Here is a 19,812-nt window from a genome sequence, read left to right on the forward strand (position 1 = left end):
GATATGGCTGATTCAGATTTCATTTGTGACCCACTTTAACCCCCTGATCCTTTTCTGCATCCTTTTCATCATCCATGTTGTTAATGAAAATACTGAACAGTACTGGACCCAGGACAGAACCCTGCAGGACCCCACTTGATTCATCCTCCCAAGTCTTATAAATATTTGCTACAATTAAATTGGGTACAGCATAAAAGTGTTATAAATGTTAAAGCTGGCAAACTCTCTCAGTTTAAGTATATTGCTCTGGTCAGATTATAACTGAGTGAAACAAGAAGTTGTAAGCTTCTTACAGCAATTCTTCTAAAAGATTTATGCTCCAGAAAAGTGAGGTGTTCAGCTAATTCAACGGGTTCCAGGTGGTCAAACAGCAGGCAGGCTTTTCCCTTCTTGGAAGTTTTTTTTCTCTGCGTGACTCTTCTCATCCAGTCATAGGAGGGACTGCAACAGAAAAGAGGTACGATCAGCATATCCTGTCCATGCAAAAAAAATCATGTGAACTGTAATCTGGGCATACAGATATGCAAGAGGCAGATCAAGAGTTCCCTGAACTATGACATCCAGCATATTGTGACCACTCAGAATAGAAAGATCTCTTCCAGTTTGCAACAGATGATATGAATTTAATAGGTACTGTCTGAACTGATGTACAGGAGTAGAGCTATATATCTGGCACTCAAGAACAATTCTTTCTTCTGTGTTACACTGTATCACCTAATTCAATAGGACCTAATGACTACATTTCATCTAATATCAAATTAGACCAAAAATTGACTTGGATAATGTCAGACTTGTGGGGTGTTTTTGTTTTGTTGATATCTGGAAGACTACAAGCCCTGAAAAATGGAACAAAAGAAGAAAGGACATCTGTGAACTACATACGACAGCTAGGAAAGTACTTTGCTCTGCTGACATACAACTGAGCTTCACATATACTCAACACTTTACTGAACTTTTGCTTCCGTGTGTTTGGTGTTGTTCCTCCACAGGCCCATCCTTTGTATTTGGCTGCTGTAGAGATTCATCATTGAAATGCTATTATTTTATTATTATTATTTCAAAAACAAAGCATTAGGACTAAGCCTCCTAACTTTTGGATGTCCATGGGAGTTAGGTAGCTAAATCCTAGAACTGGTGAGGAACTGGAATTTCCATTTTGTGGGAAATGCCAAGATTTTGGCTTTGTTTTTCTTCCAAATTAGAATGAAATCTCAAATTTGAAAATTTCCTGCAAAAGGAAATTTTCAAGTTTTGTTTCACATCAGTTCAGAACATTTAAAAAATGTTTATAACAAACAAGTGTGGCAAACCCAGGACAAATAGCTACCAAGGGAGGGGTAGTAATTAGTCCCAGAGGGGTTAAAAGGCCTCTCCCTATCCATTGAGGGGAGATAGCCATGGAGAAATTAGGTTCAGCTGGAACAGGGGTTACCAGGGAACTAATTAGGATCAGCTGGCCCCAATTGCTGAAGACCTTTTTAAACCCTCCCTGGCAGGGAAGGGGGGGAGGGAGCAGAGGCTGCCAGTGAGTAGGTGCAGCAAGACTCTGAACTCTTCCAGCAAGGAAGACTGCACTCTGTCCCCAGAAGGGGAGAAAAAACAGCAAGGGACTGACTGAGAAAAGGATCAGTCAGACCCTGCGTGGCCAGGAAGGTCTTTGCTTTGCCCAAGCCTGTGTCTCCAAGGCAAAAAGGGACTGAGCCAGCCGAGGAGAAGCAGGTACTTTGCCACACAAGTTATATTAAAAGAAAAAGTGTGCACTGAAAAATTGAAATCTTTCTTTCTAATAAGGTCAAAATGTTCTGTTATCCTGAATGAAGTATGTGTATATGACATTATTTTATGACCTTATAAAAATGTTTCACTTGAAAATATCAAAATGAAATTTTGTCACAAGATCAACACGTTCCCATGGAATGTTTCAATTTGACAAATCAGCATTTTCTGGTGGAAAAATGTTCTGCTGGACAATTTTTGACTAGCTGTACTAAATCCCTGTTTAGCTTTAAAAATTTAGTCCTTTGGCTAAAGTATTTATAGAAATGAGCCCAAGCCACACTATCTGGAGCTGAAATTTTCTGACATTCATCAATGTTTGGAATCAGAGTTTTTATTCAGACCCATCTCTATTTATGCATTTTTAAAACATGTGGAGATATAGCCACCTAATTCTCAACAAGATAAATTGGAAGCCACACACATCACGTGGATTATTTACTCCCAACTCCAAGCAGGCTAAAACTATATTTTAAGGACTGGTCTACAATAAAACTAGATTAATCTAGCTACATTATCCTAGGCTCCAGTGTAGAGGCAGCTAGATTGAGGGAACGATTCCTGTTGTGGAGATGGATTAATTACAACATTTGAAAACCCCTTTCTGTCGATGTAGGAAGCACCTCCATTACGCTGCTACAGCGGTACACCTGCAGTGCCGAAGCTGTGCTTCTCTAGCGACTATAAAGTAGATCTACCCTAAGAATTAGAGGGTCATCCAGAGAACAGAAGCTTATCTGCCTCCAGAGTCCATTGAAAATGGGTCAAAATTTCAAATATGAAACAAACCGATCATAAAGAAATTGTAGAACAAGAAATATTTGAAAGCAATTTTCAGAGAAAATTGAGAAAAAAAGACAGTCTGCTCCCACACAATTAATGAATAGAGAGAGGAAGAGAAGGGGAAAAGAGGCAAAATTTGTTGAAGAGCAAAACAAGGTTCCTCCCAGTTCATTTTGCCATTCTTTACAAAAGGAAACACTACTAAGCATATGCCATATTTTAAAGAAAACCACTATTAACAGATGAGCTAGTGAAAGAGCTAATACAGCTTCTCTGCTAATGTTAAGACCTTGGAGGTATAAAGTCCTGGTTTGGTTCCGTAGCCACCTGAAATTAACAATTTGGACATAAGAACAACTAGCAATGAAAACTCCAGAGATGATCCAGTTAAAACAAAATACCATGGACAAACTCCCTTTGAAATATTTTAAAAAATTGTGATGCAACTGTGAAATAATCAGATTCAGCATTGGGGTAGTCTTGTTTATTTTTGGAGGGAAGGGGGCAGTAAGAAAAGTCTTGAGCCTCCCTGATGACACAAGGGAATTGCAAAGTATATAATAATGTTGCCATCCTTAACTATGCTGGTGTTGCATGCTCAGTGCAATGTCAGCTTATTCGGTATGAAGACATCATTATCGCAATACTAAGCAATAACCACCATCAACAGCATAGTATTCTTTACTTATCTGGCTTTGCAACATATAGAATCAGGAACAGTGTATATATAAAAATACAGCAATTCTTCTTCACTACAATTCAGTATATGTAATACTTGCCAGTCTATATTATCCCAAATGGTGTTTTAGAAATTTCAGTTTTGGAGAGAACATCATCTTTTTCATAGAATTCAAGATCAGAAGGGACCATTATGATCATCTAGTCTGACCTCCTGCAAGATGCAGGCCACATAAGCCGATCCACCCACTCCTTAAGCAAGCGACCCCTGCCCCATGCTTCGGAGGAAGGCGAAAAACCTCCAGGGCCATTGCCAGTCTTCCCTGGAGGAAAATTCCTTCCCGACCCCAAATATGGCGGTCAGCTGAACCCCGAGCATGCGGGCAAGACTCTCCAGCCATACCCTCTGGAAAAAGGCTAACAATATCCTATCATTGACCCATTGTACTAATTACCAGTGTGGCACTTAATTGACCTATTGACTAAGCCTGTTATCCTATCATACTATCTCCTCCATAAACTTATCTAGCTTAATCTTAAAGTCATGGTGGTCCTTCGCCCCCACTGTTTCCTTCGGAAGGCTGTTCCAGAATTGCACTCCTCTGATGGTTAGAAACCTTCGTCTAATTTCAAGCCTAAATTTCCTGACTGACAATTTATATCCGTTTGTCCTCGTGTCCACATTAGCACTGAGCTGAAATAATTCCTCTCCTTCCCTGGTATTTATCCCTCTGATATATTTAAAGAGTGCAATCATATCTCCTCTTATCCTTCTTTTGGTTAAGGAAAACAAACCGAGCTCCTCAAGTCTCCTTTCATACGACAGGCTTTCCATTCCTCGGATCATTCTAGTGGCCCTTCTTTGTACCCGTTCCAGTTTGAATTCATCCTTCTTAAACATGGGAGACCAAAACTGCACACAATACTCCAAATGAGGTCTTACCAACGCCTTATATAACGGGACTAGCACCTCCTTATCCCTACTAGAAATACCTCGCCTAATGCATCCCAAGACCGCATTAGCTTTTTTAACGGCCACATCACATTGCCTACTCATAGTCATCCTACGATCAACCAGGACTCCTAGGTCCTTCTCCTCCTCCGTTACTTCCAACTGGTGCGTCCCCAGCTTATAACTAAAGTTCTTGTTAGTCATCCCTAAATGCATAACCTTACACTTCTCACTATTGAATTTCATCCTGTTACTAATACTCCAGTTTACAAGGTCATCCAAATCTCCCTGGAGGATATCCCGATCCTTTTCCGAATTTGCAATACCTCCCAACTTGGTGTCATCCGCAAGTTGAAGCATTGATAATTACTTCCTAGTGCTCACTATGTCATCCCTTTAAACCAAAATGGGATCCTCAATATCACATAGTGCATTCCGCACTGAGTAAGGGCTCTGGTGTTACAAAATATGGAAAGAAAGGTGCCTGTGGAACCTGACAAATGATATTCTTACATGCTGGAGATGTCAATAAGGTGGACATGTTCCTCATAACCAAGCTGGCTGGCTACTTCCCGGAACTCCTCAGTCAGACGAATCAAACCAAGATCCAAGTTAAATTCTGCTGGAAATTCCAAAATCCAGTACCTGAAATCATGGGAGAAAGGTTATCCAAAGATCCAGACGTAACATTCTGTGGCTGCATAGATGCATGCCATGATTACTCAGCCACCATACACATGGCACTCAGAAGAAATCATTGGAGATCCAAAGTCACATATGTGGTAAACAGCAGTCCCACCACTAGCTCTTCCAGTAACTGAACCAATGTGCTTGACGAATTCTGACATGCTTCATCCAACAGAGGACAATGATACATATGCAAAAGCCTCTTATTACATACTTTCCCCAAGTTAGCACATTCTCTTCAGTGGAACACCGTGGGATTCTTCTGAGATGCATTTCAATGGGAGTTAGGCACCTAAGTGACATTTGCACCTTTCAAAATATACTCCACATTTAGGTGTAAGGCCTTGCCTAAATGGTTGATACTGAAAAAGCTTCCCCAAAGTGTGAATGTAGATGGATATAGTTATGCAATACTCCATGAGGACACTTTTGTTCCAGTACAACTGGCTTTTTTTTTTGCTTTAGCTCAACCCCTTCCCAAGCAACATAAGCTACACTGAAAAAAGCTCCTCATACTGGAGCACAAGTGTCCATATTGGGATGGGCTACGGGAGGGTGGTGTTAACCAGCATAGCTCTATCTGTTTAAATTCACACATTACCTTGTACTGAAAAAAGGAAAACAAAAAAACAAACAGTCCTGTGCAGAGGCAGCCTTACTAGATCAATATTCAGGTATATATCAGAAAATGTTACCAATTTGACAAGGCAGCACCTGCTATACATTCTCCTGATCCTATATACCAGGTACCTGTGGCAGCACTGAAGTTGCTAAAGCATCCTATCTTAGGGTATGTTTCATTGCAAATAAGTATGTTAACATGGGTTAGCTAATTGACATTAAAATAACAGTGAAGACGAGGCTACTTGACTTTTAACTCAGGTTAGTAGCTGAAGTTAAAGCCTAGAAGGAAGCTGGGTGTTGAACTTGAGCAGCTAACCCAAGTTAAAAGTCAAATTGCCATGTCTTCATTGCTATTTTAACTTGTGTTAACGCATATTTTTGTTTGTTTGCTTTGCAAAGACATACCCTTAGTTTGAATTATCTAGGGTTCACATGAACTGAAGTGAACAATCCAGGGACAATCTTTTTATACCATTCTAGATTGTACTATGATGTACCCCTCCCCCCAGTTTTGCATGCTGTGCCAATCTAGTCTGAGTGTTAAAACTCAAAGAACAAATACCAGTCAAACTGTAGCATGAGTTTTCAGTAAGCTCTTTAGCTTGATACAGTGTAAGTGTTCAAAAACCTGAATAACCCTAGTTGAATAACTGCTCTGAACAGGATTTTCCCCCAACTCTATGTCTGTAAAGTAGTCCAAGAGAAAGCATTAGTAGAGGTGGACGGACTTGGTTTAGGATTTTTTATTATTTGTAAAAATTGACTATTCAAAAGCTATAAAAACAAATCCCAGTGAAAAAAATCAGCATTTTTACCTCATGAAACAACAGATTTTTAAGCGGAATTCACTGCATTTTTCCCCACTGGCATCTCTATAGGTAGATTAGTTAAAGAATAAGCTTCATGATCATGGTTTCAGTAACATTTTTTTTTTTACTCGCGCAGCAGTCTTGTTCGTTTAGAGAGTTTTCACTTTTGTACAGGGTAGAGTATTTTTTGTATGTTATTCCTCCAAATTGAAATGTGCTATAACTTGAGATAAAATAACACACTGAAAAATATAGACGCCATTTCCAATTCAGCAATTTGCCATTTGTCTTAGCAAAAACATGCATCCAGTACACACTATTTCTGAATATTCTGCTGGACAAATAATTTCCCACCAATACAGGCTAATCAAGGATATCAGTAGATATTGAACGATTACAGAGGAGATTTTCAAAAGGCACAGGTGCCAGGCAAGCAACTCCCATAGAAAGTCAACGGGAGTTAAGTGCCAAACTTCCATTTGTATCTTTGTGTCCTTAAATATTTTTGTACTTCTCAAATGCTAATTCAAAGCACACTTCAGCAGGTTCATAAAAGACCTGATCCAAAGTCTACTGTAATCAGTTGAAAGGATTTCAGTGGGCATTGGACCAGGCCCATAAATTGCTTAAGAGCCTTATATGCTGACGGCACTCCAATACTACTGTTTAATGCACAGATTTTACATGTTATCACAGTTTGTCTTCCAAAGTGCTAATGCTAGGCTATATGGATCTTTGAAAGGATATATGGAGAGAAGTTTGCCGGCCAGTTCTGTGGAAGGCAGATACCACCGGTGCATTAAAAGAACCATTCTTGGTAAATGACTGGTGCCCAAATGTCCTTTATTATCTGTAAAATAGAGACACCATTTTAAGTTAAATGACATGCATTATTCAAGGGCAGAGATCAGCCAGTTTCCAGATATCCATGATCTATTACCTCTCTTCAGGGAAGGCAGATGTATTAATATTGAAAATGAAAATATATCCAGTGCACTGTCAATTAAAATATCTTCAGAACAGAAACATAACAAGTAAAATGCTCCTCTAGCAGTGAAAATCAGCAAATTACAATGGCTGTAGCACATCAATTATCAAATCATATCAGTCTAAAATGAAAGGAAATTAATATAATCCCCTCCTTCCCCAAAACTTTTATTAAATATTACTTTATAAGTGTCACAATAGCAATGTTACTGTTTCAACACAAGTGCCTTCTTCAAACTCCAAGTGGGATTTAAAAAAAAAAAGCTTTGAACAAGAGAAAATTGATAGCAACTAATTATAATAACCCATTACCTAAAATGCACTCAAGCCCCAGAATTCTAGATTAGTAAGACATTATAATTACAAGTTCAGTTGGATGTACCTAATTTTAAGTGATCATCAGAAAATTCAATCGTGTCATTCATTGATAAAAACTGACCATGACAACCAAATGTCACATTCAAATGTGTATGTATTGGGAGGGGGCTAGCTGGGGAGTGGAGAATGTTTTTCCAGTTATAGAGAATATTTAATGAAGAACCAGAGTAAATCAAAGGGGACAAAGAGGAAAGGGAATCACACACACACACACACTATGGACTTCAGTATTCAAAAGAGAAGTGTATGTATATATTTGGGGGAAAGAGAAGGAGGAATGATCATTTCAATATGTAAAATGTAAATAGCCTCTGCTATCTCTGGTTAAGTATGCCCTATATGGGGTTTGCACCATTTTAGGGCCAGAATTGGCAACTGGACGTGCATGGGTGCAGTGGTGTGTCTGCTTAGATTCAGTTGCAGTAACTGGCCCTTAGTGATTTCATCTCTGACAGCGAGAAGATCTCTCTCTCTCTCTCTCTCCTCAAAAATGAAATCAAATTATAATCTCATTCAAACCAAGTGGTCACATGGTCTTTAAATAAAAGCAATTCAGAATGCCTCATTTTGATTAAGTGCTTTGATGAATCAAGGCCTAGTACCTTTTAAAGTGGAAAGAGGTGGTGTATGTTCATGTTCCATAAAATGAAAGGTCCTAATATGATTATTTGTTTTCTTAATATAACTAGCAATTTGTGAGTTAATATAATCACTGCTAACTGGAGACTTGGGGTCATTGTTTTGTTTTTTCAAAGGATTAGTATTCATTTCTATGTATGACAATCCATAAGGGCATCCAAGTATGTAAATTATATGATTAGCAACAGGCTCACATAAATGATAGAAAGTTCTATAGGTAATGGTTGATTAAAATGAGAACCTGCAATTATATTACTACACAATCCATGGGAAAAGCTTCCAGAAGTAGCACTAGATTTAAAAAGATCCAGTGTAAACAACACAGCAAAACAAAAAAAACAAACAAAAAAAATCAGTGCAGCAAGAAATATATTCCTATTTCTTTTGTAAAAAATCAGAGGCAAATTCATAAAATAATCCAACTGTATAGTTATCTAATCTTAATACAGACCCATACGTTTAAATCAGTCTATCAATTGTTCTTGTGTTAAATGGATTAACTTTTTTGGTATTAGGTAATGTATATTACTAAAAATACACAGTGTTTGAACCCATCAGGACAGGAGAGAAGCTCTCCCACCCCCTTATTCAGATGAAAGAATTTTCTTCAAACTTTTCAATACAAAAATTTTCCTCTGGGCTAAGAACCAAGCATGGAAAATTTCACAACTAAAGGAATTTGTTTGCCAAACGAATGATCAACTGATAGATAATAGCCTGGGTGAGCTTATAATAGTAATTGAATTTCAAGAACAGCAAGCAATGAAACAAAAGATTGAAGAATCATACCAAACATTTCAATGCAAGTGTTTAAAAGTTCATCTAATGTTGCAGCCTTCCCAAGTGTATTTGACCCCATTGTCCTTTAATCGTTGTCAAAAAATTAGAGCCATTTTCACCACGTAGAAGAATATCTCCACAGCTGCATGGGCCTTATCAATGTATTGCTGGTTGCATGTTTAGCTAGGCTTCATGGAAAATCTGGAGAAAGAAAGCAAAGGAAATAACCACAAATAGGACTGTAATGCTGCATTATGAGGACAGAATGTTTACAGTTTAGCGCATCCTTTTGTAGACTGATCTTTTCCCTCACACAACACAGAGTATACATCTAAGATCGCCCTGCATGTTTAGTTCATTCCAACTTTTATTTTAAAATATATTGTTCAATTTTTGTCCACTAGTCCAAAAGAAATATGTAGTGATGTTGGAAAACAGAGGTTACACTAAGGCACATGTCATATAATTGATACACTCTTTTACAGCCCATTTTATTTTCTTTATGCCTGATAACTGAAGTACTAACAAAATGTGGGTTATGTGTAAAGCAGAACAGATTATAACAAAAATTGTTTCATGTAGTATTACTGTTTAATGATCGATTTTTAAGGTAATGCATTTATTGATCAGAAACCCACAAAATGGTTAATACTAAAGTTCACAGGCACATTCTACAGGGCATACACTAATGTTTAAAAGGGAGATTTTCAAAGGCACAAAGGGGGGAAAGGTATCCAGTTCCCTTTGATAGTCAGTTGGAGTTGGGCACCTAACTGTTCTTTGTAAATCTCTCCTAACAATTTACAAGACCCTTAAGTAGCACTTTCAACACTTACTAAAATGCATTTATTTTAAGGATTGCACATTTTATTAGAGATGGCTGATTCCAAATTTCTAGAAATCTAGTCAGCCTTTTAAAAAAGTCTACAATTAGAGAGTAGAAGGGAGTATTAAGTGGCATATAGATTCTCCATAGAATTTCTTGTCAACTTGTATTTCAAATCTCAACTTTTTCTACTTACATAAATTTCTTTTAAATACAGAACATGTAATGAACAATATGTAGCATATCCAGCCACTTTTTAGAAAAAAAAAAAGCCAATGGGAGACCTACCGTGGTCCATGAATCTAAACATTGCTGGAATTCTGACAAGTTTCTTTTTAAAGGATGCTACATACTACCTAACTTTTTGAAGTTTTGTCAGGTAATCCACTGAACAGGATATACTCTGTACTCCACCCATAGATATACACTTTATGGCAACTATCAGATCTGACATAGACCACACCCTTAACTCTGCCTCCCCAAGGATAGTATCCTTCCAACACCCCTTTTACCAAAGCACCCCACCAAACAGGCTATATCTAACCTTCCCCACACAAACCCCTTCGCCACATTATTCTAAAATAACTCTTACTTCACAGCAATGGCAGAACGTTCTGCTAAGAATTCACTAGGAATGAGGCTGTTGAATTCACGATGCAGTTATGTTACAATAAAGACCTTAAAAGCAAAATATAAGGCCAAGATTTTAAAAAATAAAAGGGGTCCCTAAAGTTAGGCTGTTATATCCCTATCTAGGTGCCTAAATAAGTGGCTTAATTTTCCACAGGATCAAGCACCCAACAGTTTAAACCAACCTCAGTTGACATTTATTCCCACCCCAGCCAACTCCCCCACCCCTAAACAAATCTTTTACAAAGGTAAGTTACTGCACTTTAAAATATTGTTTCCGTCAATTCTTTAAAATTACAAAAGTAATCATGGCACATTTCTTGGAGTGAGGAATATTTGCCTAGTAGAACTGTAGGAAAGCACACAATTCAGTCCTGCTTTTCAGTTTGTTAGTGCTACTTTACATTGTAATAGCTCCAGATAATACAGCTAATTAAAATAATTCAATTATACTATTGAGAGGGTGAAACAGCAATAGCTAATGTCCCCATGTTAATTGCACTGAGGTTTTTATACTGTGGCATCTATCCACCTACTTATATGGCCTCATCGTCACAGTATCTAAGCTCCTCACAGTCAGTAATGGATTTTTATCCTTACAACACCTATGAGACAAATACAGTTTCCATTTTTACAGACAAAGAACATGGTAGACTAAGCAACTTGGACAAGGTATGTGTCTGTGGCTGAGCCAAGAATTGAACCCAGGTCTTGAGTTCCAGTCCAGTGCCCTAACAATTAGATCACCCTTCCTATGTAACTCATTCTCACCATTTGTGTTGTTACGTACAAACCTCAGATTAAATAATATTGCTACATTATTGTAAGATTTCATATCACCATGGTATCAAAGTGCTATCCCACAATTAAAGATAGCTTTGTGGTAACAATGCCCAGCGCTAAACAGCAACAAGAATACTCAGTGCTATATAATTACAAACATTCAAGATTCATAGACTACTAATGGGAATTCCACATTCCCAGGTGTGACCCTGTAAGGTGCCAAGTGTCTTTGGTGAAGTGCTAAGTATCATCGGTTACCATTGACCTCAAACGGGAGTTGAAGGTGCTCAGTCCCAGTATTTGGGCAGGGACTGGAAGCATAATCATTTTTATGTAACCCAAAATGTTACCTAGAGAGACTTTCCAAAAGGTTTAAAAAAAATCAAAGGTACAGGACAAGAGAAGGTAGAGATTCTGGAGGAATGCAATCAGGTCATCAGACATAGTATGTAGTGTGAAATGTTAGGGTACTTATTTGGAAAGCAACATATTACATTCATAAAGCTCATGCTCTGTTCCAAGCTATATATATAATTCCCAGAACAAACAAAAAAAATATTCAGTGAGAGAGAATTAGAGTTAGAAATATAAAATCTTAAATGGAACCTCATTTGAGTGTATTTCAAAAAAACCCAGAAAGGCTGGAAATGTAGAATTATTGTTCTGGTAACCAGGGGCAGCTCTAGGCATTTTGCCGCCCCAAGCACGGCAGGCAGGCTGCCTTTGGCAGCATGCCTGCCGCCCTTGCGGCGACCAGCAGAGTGCCCCCAGGGGCTTGCCGCCCCAAGCACGTGCTTTGCGTGCTGGTGCCTGGAGCCGCCCCTGCTGGTAAAAACATTAATGCTTACCATGTAACCCTGCCTTACTAACACAGGAATATCATAGTACAACATCTTTTCAAACTTTTTAACATAATTGCCTGCAAAGGAGATTGGCCTAGATTCTAGACACGTTGATGCCCATTACTCCTTCATGGAGAACTAGTAAGGTTTACTCTTCAAATTTTGATCCTTAGCATTCTTTTGAGAAATGAAAGACACCTCTTAAGAGTTTGAGAGGGAACTGTGGGTAATGTGCAACCCTAACTTTTAGCTGAGTGAAAATAAAATATGTTCTGGATTGCAGTCTTTCAGTTCATAGGAAGCAAAATCAGAGAGGAGTTTTGCCAATGAGTATTTTTTAAAAACAACTTTTTCTTCACTGGGCAGATGAAATGGCAATAATTTAATTGCATCAGAGAGTGTGCTAGGAGCTTCCAAATACAGATGAGATATAAAATCTCTGCCCCAAGAAACTTCCCAATTTAGTTCTGAAATGATACAAGGAGATGGGTAATGAAGCAGCAGTAACTGTAAGGGTAGGGGAGTAGAGACAAAGGCAACATCAATAAGATTATAATGTTACTCAGCAAGGCTAGCTCATCCCATTAACGTTTTTTTTTGGTCTTATCATAGAAATACAATAAAAGTCATAGCTGGTGAATCATAGGTTTAGAAGAAGTAATAAAGGCTTGTTGGACACAGGTAGCAACACCTTGTAAATAACCTTACTGTAATTCTCTGGGGCCGGCCCCTCTAAATTCTTAACAAGTTTGTTTCAAAGGAGATAATTTATTCCAAATTTTACAGTGTACCTATTGTTTGCTGGGACAGGATCTTAAGAGCTTAGTTGGAGCTAAGTGAACACTCAGATCAGGGGCGGCTCTAGACATTTCGCTGCCCCAAGCATGGTGTCATGCCGTGGGGGGCGCTCTGCCAGTCGCCGGTCCCGCGGCTTCGGTGGACCTCCCGCAGGCGTGCCTGCGGAGGGTCCGCTGGTCCCACGGCTCCACCGAAGCCGCAGGACCAGCAGACCCTCCGCAGGCACGCCTGCGGGAGGTCCACCGAAGCCGCGGGACCAGCGGACCCTCCACAGGCATGCCGCCAAAGGCGGCCTGCCTGCTGCCCTCCCGGCGACTGGCAGAGCGCCCCCCGTGGCATGTCGCCCCAAGCACGCGCTTGGCGTGCTGTGGCCTGGAGCCGCCCCGACTCAGATACTGTAGTAGATACAATTGACATAGTTATGTACCAACATGAAAAGGTGGAAGTATGTTCTCTGTATGTATAAATATCTCCTGTCTGTGTGTTTCATTCTATGCATCCGAAGAAGTGAGCTGTAGCTCACGAAAGCTCATGCTACAATAAATTTGTTAGTCTTTAAGGTGCCACAAGTACTCCTGTTCTTTTTGCGGATACAGACTAACACGGCTGCTACTCTGAAACCTGTAATGAATTAAGTTATCTATCCTTGAACCCACATATGCAGGAAGTTGATTAAGCAAACTAATCATTCTGTTCTGTGATTGTACTATTATTGGAAGTTATTTATATGGTGATATTGTGGTCTGGCTAGTTCTGTTTAAATGAACATACAGGTAGTGAGCTCTTGAGAAATGCTGTGAGAGAGTTCTTTTTAGAAACAGAGTATATTGCCAGTACAACTGGTGATCTTTTTCATACTTGTTGAATCACTTTCATAAGTGCAAGCACAAAGAAACAAAAACATTACCTGTTGTGAACACAATGTGCATTTAAACTTTAACAATCTCAAGTCATGGCTCCTGTTGTCAGTTGTAAAACCAAAAGACATCTTCACTGCAAGAGGCTACTAAGAGGTGGTCTACATACACAAGTTACAGCAGTTTACCTTAAATTAGTTTAAAAATTGATTTAGTTAAACTAGTGCAACCCCCCCTGTGAGGGCACTCATATTGGTTTAAAACTGGTTATATTGATAAGAGATGCACTAAACCAATAGGTCAGGTTTAAACAGATTTCAGAATGTCTAGACACAAAGTTACATTTAAACTACCCCCCTAGTTAAACTGGCACAACTGTAGCTGTAGAATTTTCCCTGCTAATTAAATAAAGAAGCCTATTTTTCTTCTGCCTAGTGACAGAGACACAGATGAACATTCCAGCTCTGACATTCAAGCACCTCAGTGGTTCTTGGTTCACCCATAAACTTCACAGAGGAAATGTGAGAGAGATATTCTTTACAAGGTTAAAGCATTCTTGGTTGTTTTTTTTCAGTAAACCATTTTCTAAAAGAAAATGGATACTCTTCTTAACAGGAGCTTCAGCCACATGATTGCTCAAGGGAAAGACAAAAAGCTGAGTGCAAGCAGCCGAACGAGAAAATTTAATAGCAGCAGAAGGCACAAGAGAAGGTGCCTTTAGAATATCCTCTATATTTTTACTCTTTTCTTCTACATCTGTCTTGTCTATTTAAATTGTAAACTCTTCAGGAGAGGAACTGTCTACAGCACCTAGCACAATGGGGCCCCAATTCTTGGTTGGTTCCAAGGCACTACTCAGGGGCGGCTCTAAACATTTCGCCACCCCAAGCACGGCGGGATGCCGTGGGAGGCGCTCTGCCGGCTCCACCGGAGCCGCGGGACCAGCGGACCCTCCACCTCAGGCTGCCTGCCTGCCACCCTCCAGGCAACCAGCAGAGCGCCCCCCCCCCCGCGGCATGCCGCCCCAAGCAAGTGCTTGGCATGCTGGGGCCTGGAGCCGCCCCTGGCACTACTGTAAACAAACATGACTACTAATAAATAAATAAGAAGAGGGAAGACCACATGGGCAATGTAAACGCTGTACCTTTAAATCCATGGGGGGAAGGGCAAATAAGCCATCTGTTTGGACCACAGTTAATACAGGCAGTAGGATGGAAAAGTCACTGTTCTAGATGTTTTCCCTCCCCACTAGAGAGCTTTTCACAAGTGATCAGTACTTTTACTTATTACTATGTAGATAACTACATTTTTACTTCAAATTGCTTGCATTAGCAAAGTATTTAAAGTCCTCCACAGAATGTTTAAGAACAGATCATATTAGCCTCACTAACCACAACTGAAATCACTGACATCCTCTAAACTTGTTAAAAATGGTATGGGCCCACTTCAAATGCTGCAGAACTTTGTTCAAAATTTATTGTATTTACCGAACAAGGGAATACCTATGTCCAAAAGACCTTGTTGTAAGTGAAACCAGATACTGCTGGAATCTTTTATAGTGAACTCTGATCTAGCAATACTGTACATAAAGGACCAAATCCTAGTTTGGAACAAGGAAGGACGGCAAAAGGCCGTAAACACAGTGGAACCTACATCTTTTAGCAGCATGGGAAGGGTAGGGTTCAGAGAAGCCATGCTGGGGGAACTTTGCACACCACAGTGCTCCATAGTAGCATTCATAGGGAGAATGACAGTGATGTGGCTAATTGATCCAGGACTGGTCAGTACTGCCAAGTCCTCTAACAAGAGATGCTACTGTATCCAACAGGCTGCATAACCAACTGCAGAGCTGCTCCACAGCTTAGGGTTTTGGACAAAGGATTCCATCTGCCCCTTTGAACTCCCCTACCCAAAACTGGTTTAGAACATATACTGGATCAGACCAATGGTCCATCTAGCCCAGCTTCCCATCTTACGATAGTGACCAATACCAGCTGCTTCAGAAGGTATGAACAGAACAGGGCAATTATCAAGTGATCCATCCCTTGTTGTCCAGTCTCAGCTTCTGGCAGGCAGAGGCTTAGAGACAGAGTATGGGATTGAATCCCTGACCATCTTGGCTAATAGCAATTGATAGACCTATCCATGAACTTATCTAATTCTCTTTTGAACCCATTTATACTTTTGCCCTTCCCAACATCCTCTGGCCATGAATTCCATCAGTTGACTGTACACTGTGTGAAGAAGTACTTCCTTATGTTTGTTTTAAACCTGCTGCCTATTCATTTCATTGGGTGAACCTTGGCTCTTGTGTTTTGTGAAGGGGGTAAATAATACTTCCCTATTCACTTTCTTCATGATTCATTCATGATTTTATAGACCTCTATCATAGCCCCATCTCAGTTCTCTCTTTTCCAAACTGAACAGTCTCATTCTTTTTAATCTCTCCTCGTATGGAAGCTCTTCTATACCCTTAATCATTTTTGTTGTCCTTCTCTGTACCGCTTCTAATTCTAATATATCTTTGCGGTGGGATGACCAAAACTGCATGCAGCATTCAAGGTGTGGGCGTACCATGGGTTTATATTGTGTCATTATGATATTTATGGTCTTATTATCTATCCCTTTCCTAATGATTCCTAACATTGTTAGCTTCTTTGATTGCTACTGCATATTGAGCGGATGTTTTCAGAGAACTATTCAGAAGGACTCCAAGATCTTTCTTCAGTGGTAACAGCTAATTTAGACCTCATCATTTTGTATGTATAGTTGAGATTATACACTACTTTGCATTTATTTATCGACACTGAATTTCATCTGCTATTTTGTTGCACAGTCACCTAGTTTTGTGAGATCCTTTTGTAACTCTTCATAATCAGCTTTAAACTTAATGATCTTGAGTAATTTTGTATCCTCTGCAAGCAAACATCACCATTTCAGTGTTTACCCCTTTTTCTAGATCATTTATGAAGGTGTTGACCAGCACTGGTCCCAGCACAAATCCCTGGGGGACCCTGCTGTTTCCCTCACCCTGCTGTTTACCTCTCTCCATTCTGAAAACTGACCATTTATTCCTACCCTTTTTTTCCTGTATTTAACCAGTCACTGATCCATGAGAAGACCTTCCCTCTTATCCCATGGCTGCTTACTTTACTTAAGAGCCTTTGGTGAGGGACGTTGTCAAAGGCTTTCTGAATGTCCAAGTACAGTATACCAACTGGATTACGCTTGTCCAACATGTTTGTTGACCCTCCCCTCAAAGAATTCTAATAGATTGGTGAAGCATGGTTTCCCTTTACAAAAGCAGTGTTGAGTCTTGTAATAAATCGTGCTCATCTACATGTTTGATAATTCTATTGTTTCAACTAATTTGCCTGGTACTGAAGTTAGGATTACCAGCCTGCAATTGCCAGGATCACCTCTGGATCCTTTTTAAAAAAATTGGTGTTACATTAGCTATCCTCTAGTCATCTGGTACAGAGGTTGATTTAAGTCATAGGTTACATACCACAAGTTGTATTTCTGCAATTTCATATCTGGGTTCCTTAGACTGACAGACCTTAAGGTCAGAAGTAACCATCATGATCATGTAGTCTGACCTCCTGCACATTGCAGGCCACAGAACCTCACCCATCCACCCCTGTAATAGACCCCTAATCTCTGGCTGAGTTACTGAAGTCCTCAAACAATGGTTTAAAGACTTCAAGTTACAGAGAATTCACCATTTACACTAGTTTAAACTTGAAAGTGACCTGTACCCCATGATGCAGAGGAAGGTGAAAACCCCACTAGGGACTCTGACCTGGGAAAAAATTCTCTCACCAAATATGGTGACCAGTTAGACTCTGAGCAAGTGGGCAAGACCCACCAGGCAGATACCTGGGAAAGAATTCTCTGTAGTAACTCAGAGCCCTCCCCACTTAGAGTTCCATCTCCAGCCAGTGGGGATTTTTGCTATTGGCAGTTGTCGATGGACCACATGCCATTGTAGGCAGTTCCACCATACTATCCCCTCCATAAACTTATCAAGCTGAGTCTTGAAGCCAGTTAGGTTTTTTGCCCTCACTGCTCCCTTTGGCAGGCTGTTCCAGAACTTCACTCCTCTGATGGTTGGAACCCTTCGCCTAATTTCAAGCCTAAACTTACTGATGGCTAGTTTATATCCATTTGTTTTTGTGTCCACATTGGTGCTTAGCTCCTCTCCCTCCCTGGTGTTTATCCCTCTGATGTATTTATAGAGAGCAATCATATCTCCCCTCAGACTTCTTTTGGTTAATCTAAACAAGTCAAGTTCTTTAAGGTAGGTTTTCCATTCCTTGGATCATTCTAACAGCTCTTCTCTGCACCTGTTCCTGTTTGAATTAATCTTTCATAAACATGGGAGATCAGAATTGCACACAGTATTCCAGATGGGGTCTCACCAGTGCTCTGTATAATGGTACTAACACTTCCCTGTCTACTGGAAATACATCACCTGATGCATCCTAGGACTGCATTAGCCTTTTTCATGGCCTCATCACACTGGCATCTCATAGTCATCCTGTGATCAACCAATACACCCAGATCTGTCTCCTCCTCTGTCTCCTCCAACTGATAAGTGCCCATCTTATAGCAAAAATTCTTGTTGTTAGTCCCTAAATGCATGACCTTGCACTTTGCACTATTAAATTTAATCCCATTTTTATTACTCCAGTTTAAAAGGTTGTCCAGATCCTGTTGTATGAAATTCCGGTCCTCTTCCGTATTGGCTGTACCTCCCAACTTTGTCTCATATGCAAATTTTATTACATACACTCAATTTGTGCACCAAGGTCAGTAATAAAGATGTTAAGATTGATCCCAAGACTGATACCTGAGGAATTCCACTAGTAAACTCCCTCCCGAATGACAGTTCACCTTTCAGTAGGACCTGTTGTACTTGCCCCTTTAACCAGTTCCTTATCCACCTTCCAAGTCTCATATTAATCCCCATCTTCTCCAATGTAACTAATAATTTTCCACATGGAACTGTATCAAATGCCCTACAGAAATCCAGGTAGATTAGATCTACTGCACTTCCTTTGTCTAAAAAGTCAGTTATCTTCTCAAAGGAGGAGATCAGGTTGGTCTGGCATGATCTACCTTTTGTAAAACCATGTTGTATTTTATCCCAATTACCGTTCACCTCTATGTCCTTACCTACTTTCGCTTTCAGAATTTGTTTTTTCAAAAGTCTCCCATAATCACACAATTCCTAATAGTATTTATTTCATTAAAAACATTAGAGGTCTCTATCCATATCCAAATCGGATCCTGGTGGTCTGTAACACACCACAAGCACTGTATCGGGGAGCCTCTAGTAGCTTTCTTCCCCAAAGTGATTTTGGCCCAGACTCTGTCTTATCCATTCCATCACTTCTAATTTCTTTACTGTCTACCTCAGTGGAGCTCAAACTTTAGCAACATGAGGACCCTCATTTTGATTTAAAATTTTTCATGGCCACCAACCCCCCTGCTAATTCAGGGGGGAGGGGGATAGCTCAGTGGTTTGAGCATTGGCCTGCTAAACCCAGGGTTGTGAGTTCAATCCTTGAAGGGGCCACTTAGGGATCTGGGGCAAAAATTGGTCCTGCTAGTGAAGGCAGGGGGCTGGACTTGATGACCTTTCAAGGTCCCTTCCAGTTCTAGGAGGTTAGTATATCTCCAATTATTACTAACAGTTTTTTCACATAATTAAGGCCTCTAGAAATGGCTGAACTTTTGGCTCCTATTACTTCATATATTACACCTATAGTTCTGTCTCTGAAATGCACATTAGTTTCAGATACATTTGTGGCCTCCTACTGTAAAGAAGATAACTTTCGCTAGTGCTGACCATAAAACATTACATCATTCATCTTCTCTCTTTTGAGTGTGTCCATTGTGAAAGTCAGGTTCAGAAATACTTTAACCATGTGTAAGCAACACAGGATGGTGTTAGACTGGGGGTGACAGCAAGAGACTT

At 39.9% G+C, this 19,812-nt stretch overlaps 1 protein-coding gene across 7 annotated transcripts in view; it reads right to left on the reverse strand.

The window, feature by feature from the left end:
- The window catches only part of RASGRP3 (RAS guanyl releasing protein 3), a 105,748-nt gene that overhangs the window by 47,331 nt on the left and 38,605 nt on the right, over positions 1 to 19,812 (reverse strand). For 4 of the 7 annotated variants that reach the window (XM_039532479.1, XM_039532483.1, XM_039532482.1 and 1 more), the window contains exons 2-6: positions 9,103 to 9,294; positions 7,057 to 7,159; positions 6,316 to 6,378; positions 4,703 to 4,834; positions 294 to 441 (exon numbers count right to left, since the gene is read on the reverse strand). In XM_039532479.1, the coding sequence (XP_039388413.1) occupies positions 294 to 441; positions 4,703 to 4,834; positions 6,316 to 6,378; positions 7,057 to 7,159; positions 9,103 to 9,172 (516 nt within the window). In that variant the 5' untranslated portion in view covers positions 9,173 to 9,294. Of the gene's footprint in view, positions 1 to 293; positions 442 to 4,702; positions 4,835 to 6,315; positions 6,379 to 7,056; positions 7,160 to 9,102; positions 9,295 to 14,973; positions 15,014 to 19,812 lie in introns of those variants that run through there. The other 3 variants (XM_039532480.1, XM_039532481.1, XM_039532484.1) reach the window with 3 other exon arrangements.

The sequence above is a fragment of the Mauremys reevesii genome, linkage group 3, assembly GCF_016161935.1.
Source record: "Mauremys reevesii isolate NIE-2019 linkage group 3, ASM1616193v1, whole genome shotgun sequence".
Lineage (NCBI taxonomy): Eukaryota > Metazoa > Chordata > Testudines > Geoemydidae > Mauremys > Mauremys reevesii.